The sequence below is a fragment of the Theobroma cacao genome, chromosome 4 (genome assembly GCF_000208745.1).
Source record: "Theobroma cacao cultivar B97-61/B2 chromosome 4, Criollo_cocoa_genome_V2, whole genome shotgun sequence".
Lineage (NCBI taxonomy): Eukaryota > Viridiplantae > Streptophyta > Magnoliopsida > Malvales > Malvaceae > Theobroma > Theobroma cacao.
The window spans coordinates 28,288,742-28,298,315 of record NC_030853.1 but is presented as its reverse complement, the minus strand read 5'-3'; the positions used below and the strand labels follow the sequence as shown (position 1 = coordinate 28,298,315).

The 9,574-nt window shown below is 37.0% G+C and overlaps 1 protein-coding gene across 1 annotated transcript; it reads right to left on the bottom strand.

Annotated features, from left to right (window-relative positions):
- On the bottom strand, nt 2,813–9,373 carry LOC18603068. Its single transcript, XM_007034819.2, has 11 exons — nt 8,504–9,373; nt 7,842–8,106; nt 7,161–7,323; nt 6,292–7,042; nt 5,733–6,159; nt 5,433–5,614; nt 4,842–5,001; nt 4,386–4,613; nt 3,959–4,309; nt 3,503–3,604; nt 2,813–3,413 (listed from the first exon to the last, which is right to left on the bottom strand). Exons 1-11 carry the CDS (start codon nt 9,073–9,075, stop codon nt 3,177–3,179), a joined length of 3,438 nt encoding a protein of 1,145 aa, XP_007034881.2. The 5' UTR covers nt 9,076–9,373; the 3' UTR covers nt 2,813–3,176.

Below are 9,574 nucleotides of genomic sequence, written 5' to 3'. Positions count from 1 at the left end.
TTGTGACTAAGTTGTCAGGTAGATACAAGTTCCTGTATCATTTATTTGGCTTCATATCCGTAAGATTTCTAAACATGAGTAATGTTATTAGTCCAACCCCATTATTACAATTGTTTCTAAGTTATTCCATATAATTGAAGAGAACATTTTGACTTTTAACTTCGAAACTTTTACTCAGAATCTCCATCTCTTGAATTCAACCTGCAGTTTTGAACAAGTGAAACCAGAGTGATCATCACTTGGATCTAGAGACCTTTTAACAAATACTATAAATGATTTGGGTACAGTAGAATTATGATGCCAAATGGCGGAGTGATGCCAGAAGATGTGTTAAAACACGCGTGTAATTAACTAAGCAGTAACCACATGAGGTTTTCATTTCACAAAGAGAACTGGGGTTTTGCCGGCCTGGACCTTGGATCTACTTAAGTATAATCTTGTTTGATATCTTCGGTAAGTGTGTTCCCTAATAGCTCTGCTATGCTAGCCCCCCTATACACTCTAGACTGAAGAGGAGTAGACTAATGAAAACGCTGCTGCTCTGGGTCCTTCCAGGGATTGCCAGGTTTGAGGGGCAGCAAGCAGTGCAGCATTGCAGGAAGTGGGGCTGGAGTAGAGTGGTCCCTTACTCACAGTTTTTTACACAGCTTACTGTGAAGGGGAAACAATAAACATAAAAACATTGTACTTTCTCATGAAAACCCAGCTACACATCATATTCACAGAAATATAACATTATATGGTCACATAAAAGGTAACAAACTAACAACACAAAGACAGTGGGGGAGAAAGGGCATAAAATGGCTACTGCAATGCCTCATTAATCAGTCAACATCTTTGGAAGGGAAGGGTGGTGCCTTTCTGTCTCATGACTCAAGGCATTTGCATTTTGCAGGGTCTAGGTACACTGCAGAAGACCCATCTGAGAGAGAGAGAGAGAGAGAGAAAGGGGATGCTATAACAGGAGTTGGTTTGGGATTCTTTCCAACCAAATCTCACTTGTGACCTGTCTATTGTTTTATGTTCTCAAGACAGGTTGGCATCTTTTCCCTTCTCTCTCTTACATATGCTTTATTATGATAATTGGAAAGAAAAAGATGGCCAACTTTTTCCTTTCGGTAGAGAAGGGAAGGGTTAAATGATTGCAACACCTGGGGCTGAGGGGGCACCAAGGTCAACTAACGAGCCCAAGTTGGAGGAGCATCAGTTTTAGGATTCTTTTGGAATAATCATATTTACTTGTTTTTGTAAAGGATAAGGTCACTTCAACAGGAGATAGAATAATTAGTAATTTAATTTTAAATAAAATTTATCTTTTAATTATTTATACATTTTAAATATCTTTTTATCTTGTAATATGATAGAAGTCTATAAATATAATTCTTCTACCTTACATATTAATACAAAAAAATACAATCGATATTATTATTATTATTATCTTTTAATCTAGTTATTTGTACATTTTAAATATTTCTTTATCTTGTAATATTATAGAAGCATATAAATATAATATTTGTACAGATTAATATAGAAAAATATATATGATGGATATTATTATTATTTTTTAATTTTCACAAAAGCCTTCCAACAATTGCAAGTAGTCCTGTGCTTTTAAATAACTATAATGAAGATGGTAGACTACAATTTCGAGATTCTTTTTTTTTTCTCGTTTTTGTATAAAGGGAACTTGATTAGAATTAAAGAGCTTCCTATCCAGGAGTCATAGACTTGAAGCATATCAGCATACAGAATGACAATTTCAGGATTCTATGACAAGTTTTGTTCTTGCCTGATTGTTGAAAGTTCCCTAGAATTGGTTATTACCTGAACCCACTCTGGACAAAATATTCCAGAATAGAAGAATTAAAGGTTAAAATCCAAAAGTAATTGGCTAATTGGTAATTCGTGAGTGCCCTAGACTTGGGTCAGTCTGGCTCCGAATCTAGTAACTAATTGTCTCCAATACATTTGTGCAACGGAAGACCCTGAATTCAAGGCTTTCTACACTACAAAGAGAGAAGGGATATAGACTAGAAGAACCAGTAAACAAGAGGCTAAAGTGATTTTTAGTAATTGTTAGAGCTGTTTGAAGCAGTTTTTTTTTTTTTTTACTTGTAGCAGTTGAAAATGGTGAGAAATGTCTCAGTTCCCTTCCTTCCCTTCAGCTTCCAGGGGGTGATCTATGCTAGAGTCCTGATAGACGTGAAGATTTTCACCAAATATAAAGAAAGATAACAGATAACGTAGCATACGTTTAGTAGTCAGTGGTAGGAAAGAAATGGACTACTGAAACCTTAGATGGTTCAAGTTTACATCCTCACCTCACCACCATGAATATGCACATCGAGGAATTTGCAGCTCCAACCTTACACGCAGAGTCTTGGAAAAGTCATCCATCTAGCAGCAACATAAATATTTCATTTGTCAGATAAGACTCCTTTCTTGCTGCACTCAAATTTTGACACGCATCGTTTAGGTAATTGATAAAAGGGGGAGACACTCCAAATGAACGATGGTACAGATTCCTTTTCAAGTGAAAATGTCGTTTTGTAATCTTCGTGTACATTGTAGACTAATACACTATAAAAATCAACCAGCAATTACCTATTTAAGTTCAATCTGACATTCATAAACAACATTTTAAATCCGATACTAGATCCTGTCAAATGCTTTGCCTACAAAGATAATGTATCATATAAATAAGATCCGATTCATATGAATGCTAGGGAAACTGAATCAGCAATAAAAAAGCAAAATACCCCACCATCCATGTTATCAATGCCAAATAAGAGAGGACTAATTATTTGAAAACTAAAAATCAAAATCGGGGGGGCTTTAATAAATAACTCAGATTTACTTACATTGTGGACCAGATACATTTGATAACCAAATACTGGTAACCCAAATTAACTACCTACAAAATTTACACATCTCAATACCGTTACAGATTTATAACCGCTGGACATATCTAACTTCTTGCACTACTGCTAAAACAAAACTAAGTCCGGCTGCTAAACCTAGTCAGTGCAACTAATTGTGAGGGTAATTAATTCCTGAAGACGTCCAAGTATCTGGTCCTCAATGGTATAGGGGTTAAATATAATAACACAACATAATCAGGCTACAATAATTTGGGATGGGGAAGCAATTATTACTATCGGCTAACCTACATGTTCCTAACTCGAATTCCTGAAACCATTTGTGTGTTCAAGCAAAATATCATAAAGTTCTTTGGCTGTTGGGCGATCGGTTGGATTTTCCTCTGTACATCGACAGAAGACATCAACAAGAAATCTAAGTGTATCTACTTCAGCTTCTGTTCCATCAAGCTCTGTCCCAGATTGGGTCATTGCACTCTCACTCAATGAATCCAACGCCTCCAGCTCTTCAGTTAGTCTTGGACGTTTGCCCATCTGCATATAGTAATCAGAGGAAATAACCTGCTTAGATCAAAGGTATCAAAAAAGAATGTGAGAATCTCAGGATTTACATTTGCTGTTACCTGAAGAAGTTCATGAATGAGTAGCTCTGATAATCCAGAATAAGGAACTTGGAGAGTCAACAATTCATAAAGCAGGCATCCAAATGACCAAATGTCCACTTCCTGAAACCAATAAGAAACATGACTTTAAACATCCACAAAACCAAAGTAATTTTCTTAAACACGGAAAGGAGCAAAACAACTCAAAGCAAATATGGCAAGAAGAATATCACTTCAAACCAATATCTAAATCGATAAAAGGATTATATTGCTCTATATGTTACACCCACTTCCACTTCCTCCCTTCCCCTCCCCTTTCTATTCAACATAAACATGTACACCTTAGCCTACCAAGTAATTTATCTTTTCTTTATTGTCAAAGTTACCCGCTTAAGCTTTCCATGCTACACAATCATTTTCACCAAATCAAGGAATAATATATTATCAATTGAATAAAATGGTAAGAAAAAAACTTACCAGTCCATACTGATTTCGCTTATGCATTGCACGCAGAACCTCAGGAGCCATCCAGCGAGGTGTTCCAACACAAACATTAGGAGGATGTATCCCTACATGAGCAATACAACATGTATGCAGGAAAGACCTAAGAGGTACTGCTCTATCAAAATCACAGAGCTTCACAATAGGGCTTCCATCAACTCTCTTCTCATCCAGATCAATCAGAATGTTTTCGCTTTTTATGTCACGATGAATAACATGCTTTGAGTGCAACTCCACCAATGCAGATGCAATATCTCGTGCAATACACAATGCAAAATCCACAGGGACATGCTTCTCACCAGCTTCAGCTAGTTTCTCAATATGAGTCTGCACATAAGCAACAGGACAAATCAGGTGTAATGACAAGCAACTCAACTAACCACATATAACACTAAATACATACCTTCAAAGATCCTCCTTTTATGTACTCCATCAAAATTGCAGACTGCAAGATTCGATGTTCTGACTTTCCATCCCCTATAGGAACCCACTTGGAAGATATTTGATGGCCATACATTTCTACTATGCAAGGGTGTTTCAAAGCACCCAGTATTCTTACTTCTCCCAGGCAACTGTACTCAAAATTTTTCACCTCATCAAGTGAAGCACCAAGTACTTCTAGAGTGCGCACCTGCAAATCCACATCATGGAAACATTCATAACTAAAAAAATTCTTAGAACACAATTGAAAAACTGATAGCTAATTGAAAAGGCAAAACAATGCCATGACAAAAAAATCTGAATCAATAGTAATTACACTGTAACTCATATATCTAAAGCACAGGAAATAATCTGAAATCCATCACATTTAGTGCCAGCATTATCATATAAACCTGACAACACAACTCAAGTAACACACCTTTGCTGCAGCCTCCATTGATCCATATTTGCATCGAATGAGAGAACTAGAAGCCACTCTTTCAATTTCATCACTTATGGTCATAGAAGGAAACGAACAACTGAAGACAGGAGTGCTTTCCGTTCTAAGAGAAGCTTTTTTTCGACTGAGGGGTATGTATCTGTAATAGAAAGCACATACCTATCAAAACAACAATGAAAATAGGCAAAATGTTTTATAGCATCACATCTGATCCACACAAACACACACAAACATGCACACACACGCACGCACGCGCACACACACACACACGCACGCACGCACGCACGCACGCACGCACACACACATTATCAGCACAAGATAACAGGAACAAAAATTTTAAAATGACTGTTACTGCTGCAGTTAGTAAACACAAAAATGTTAAAACATAAGATTCTGCTTTCACAAGCTCTCTCTTTCCAGATTCCACCCTGCAGCTCTATAGTGAGACCAAATCTTCAACCCAAACCAGTAACATAACAACAAATATGCTAGAAACACAAGGGAAAATCTCCAAAATAGTTTTTCCAAGTACAAACATTCTGAATATTTGCGTCAAGTGAAAAAATTAACCTGCTAAAGTATTCAGGATCCGTCTCTTCTCGTATATCATGCGGATGACAAGCATCAACCACCATGCGAACCCATGAATCACCCCTCCTTACAAGAATGATATTCCAGGCATGTGGCATGAAATCCAAGTAGCCCCTAACAAGCTCACAAGGAACTGGAGGTTCCATCCGATCACATAGATACTGTAGCAATTGAAGTCATACCAGGTCTTAATAAGACAAAAGGTAACAATGCACAAAATTAATAAATACCAAACACAAAATACAAAAAAGCCAAAGAGAAAAAGGAAAAAAAAATCACCTTCATAAGCAGCGCTCTGTGTCTACAGACACCGAACTGAAGAGTACCTATAGGAACAACAATGGAGTTCCTTCTGGACTTTATTGACCGTAAAGATCTCTCACAGAGCTCAGAGAATACAATATCTTCTACAGTATCCAAGGTCTTGTTAGATGCACTAACACTGTCACCATTTCCAGTTGAACATGTGCAAATGAAAGGCTTCTTATAGTTAGAACCAGATAGTGCTTTTCGTGTCCGTTCTACAATACCACTTCTATCACTCCCTCCAAAATGATCCGATACAAAAAGAGCAAGCAATGATGCTATCTGCAAGTTATCAACTGGAACCCGCTCTCCATCTTTTGCTAAACCATTCAAGTTCTTCAAATGAAATACCAAAGCTTGAGCGGAGAGAGCAATTGCATCTAACTCTTCATCTCTTTCCCTAGAGAAAACGATATACACAATCATTACATAAATAGAAGATTAGAAATATGGTTTGCCAACCCATTAAGCAGAATCTAGTATTCTTGGTTCACAAAGCAACTTTATTTCTATTAACATTTGTAAAATTAACCTGTCAACAAGAATTACTTCACGAGAGTCTAGATGAAAAGTCTGCTCATATCTACTCAATGGCATGAAGGGCCGATCACGTCCGGCATCATAAAAGCCGTCTGGTAGGTGGTCTTCTGTCCCACAAAATGAATTAGTACTATACTTTCGTGATAAATTGTAGCAATAATCTGTTGGTTTTCGAGACTTGCATGGTTTAGGATTATTAAGATCCCTATCAGAATGCCTTTTCGACTTAGAATTAGACTTGCATATGTCAGAGGATGAACCTTCATCCTGCTCAATAGCTCCTTCTCCTACAGGGTCTAAGGATGCATCAAGCTGAGAACATTTATCTTCACTCCCTTTATTTAATGACTCATGACCAACTGATGTACTACTTTTTACATAGAACCCCTTCTCCAAAGTAAGTGTATCATCCTCATATCTAACACTACCCAATTTTTCATCTTTGGCTTCTGATGATGATAATGTTTTGTCATCATCTACACCCACAACTTCTGATGCAGCTTCTGCACAAGTGTCAGAGGTAGGGACATCATTGTTGCCTGGTACATCTCCACCTGCCTTCATTGTCAATACTTCAGCATGTCCTTCACCTTTCCACTTCCTGCTGTTGTTTAGACGTTCTTGTCGAGCTCTTTGTTGCAAATAATGTCTCCTCTTCCATCGTTTACTTGACCTCCGAGTTGCAAAACATCTACTGTTTGACAATGCAACAGTTAAGATACCTGATGAGGTCTTATGAGAGCCTGTGTCGATTTGAATGGAATAAATTAATTCCTAAAGACACTTAAAAAAAATGAAAAATAATATTATGAGATTGGAAAGGGAGAAATTATATAAGAAAACTGATTGTAAACACCTTACCATTATAAGAAACACTTCCATCACTATCCTGAGCAGCAGTTTCATACACATCCATTTCAACCGAAGAACTGGTAAAATCATCACTGGATGTGCCTTTGCCATTTCCTTCCAAATTGCAGTGTACCCAAGAAGGTATTTGAGAACAACTTATAAGTTTATTGTACTGGATTGATGGTGTAGATGTATAAACAGGAAAAAAGGTTAGATTTAAATATTGAGATGTTGTGCAAATGCATTAAAGCTTTAACAAAAATATACCGCTAGTTATCTATTATGATGAAAATCACCTCTTCCAAAAAAAAGCCAAAACGAAACAAAACATAAACAACAAATTTAAATATGGTGTGACATACAAGTTACAAACTAATCAATTAACATGCTATGTACTCTAATTAAAAGTAGAACAATATTTATTTCGGTACTTGTACCACCTAAGCTTTTGCTCCTTAAGTAGAAATAGTATGCAAGTGTATATCCTGAATAAATCTCAAAATGAATTGAATTGGCTGCATCCTACATAAAAATGTAAAGGAAAGGGCTTAGGAGTTAGGACTATCTAAATCTGGTCAGAACAAGCAAATAACTGGTGATGACAAAAGTTTGAGGGTAACTGCTCATTTAAATTTATCAGAATAGATTACAGGATACGGATCAATAAGTCTACATTCATAAGATAAGTACCTGAAGATTCAAAGTCTGAAGATTATGCATGAGGCTAAGTTCAAGAGACCCCAATGACGTCAACCTATTATTTGATAAGTCCAAGTTCTCCAATCTTTGTAATGAAGACAAGCCCGAGGGTAGTTCCACCAATTTATTATTGGCAACTTTCAATGAAATCAAGTCATTCAAATTACTAATTTCAATTGGCAAACTCTTTATCTTATTGAATGAAAGGTCCAGATATTCCAAATTCTTTAAGCATCCAATTTCTGGAGGAAGGTATCTGCAGGAAAAGGGAACAATTCGAATTCAAATTGTGGTTTTCTCAATCTATCCAAACAATTCTATAGTAAATCCCTTGTTAATGCAGGACAAAAACTTAAAAGCGATACACCCCTTCCCCACACTTTTACTGTTCACAAATAACAGTAGGATAGCAGAATCTTTATTAACAGTTTTCATTATTCTTTAATCTCCTTTATTCCTGTGTTAAGTTCAGCTTTGACAGCACATTTCCTAATGACATTTTAAATTGGAATAATATTAATGAATGGAACAAACCAAAAATATAATATAGCATGCACATAAAAACATATAAGAAAAAAACTGAAAATTTTCCTAACCCAAAGGATTATAGAATTATAAATTCAAAAAAGATAAATTGTTGATAAAACACATACCTAATGGAAAAATAACAAACAGAAAGCTTGGTCAACCACTTAAGCCCGGCAATCTCACTCAACAGAGTCAAAACCGAAGGCCGAGGCGGAACCCTACTAAGTTCCAGCTCTTTCAACCCTTTTAACTTTCTTAAAGCCATTCCATTAAATCCCGGCAACGATATCTTCACCTGCAAACATTCTAATCCTACCAAACCCCCAACCTCTGCCGGAAACAAATTAATTTCGTTTCCAAAAAACTTCAAATTCCTTAACCGACTAAACGCCCCGACTGATTTCGGAATCAAATTGAACACGTTTTTGTATAAATAAAGCCCGTCCACGGACTCCCCCGACTCTTCCAATATCGAAAACTCCACGCTTTTCCCGGAAACATCGAGAACCGAGTCTTCAACCGTACCACTACTACTATGGTTGTTGTTGCTGTCAGCTCCGCCGTCGACAGCGGAGGTGACGGCGGTGCTGTTGGTGTCATTTTCATTGTCGTCGTTTTCCTCCTTTTGTTGGTTGGGTTTTGGGTCCGGGTTTTCCGGTAGGGTGTCAACGACATCGGTAGAATGAGGGAGCTGCATTGGGGTTAGGGGGCAAAGTTATACTCTTAGAGAGGGGAAACGGGGAGGGGAATGAAGAAATAGGGATTTGCTAGGGAAAAGAGGGTTGGGGATAGGCTTTGAACAGGAGATCTGTTTGGTAAGGAGGAAAGACTTGTGAAAATTGGAGAGAAAGTTACAGGGAAATTGAAGAGAAGGAGCGGAGAGGGAAAAAGTTCGAAAGGTACCCCTCCCCTGGCCTTTTTCGTTGAAAGAAAGAGAAACCCTAGAATCTAGAGGAACCGTAGTACTTCTACAGTTGTTTTTTTTTATTATTATTCTTTTTAGAAAGAAGATGATATGTAATTTCTTATGATTTAATTTGATTTTAGTGGGATTTTTCGGAATGACAAAAATAACCTTCAGCTGAAAGTGGAGCAGTCTATATTGGTGGCCACGTGAAATATAAATTGGAAGGTTTTTTTTAGTCTTTTACACACAGTCTACTTGCAGATTTATTTGAGGTATTTTAGATTCGAAC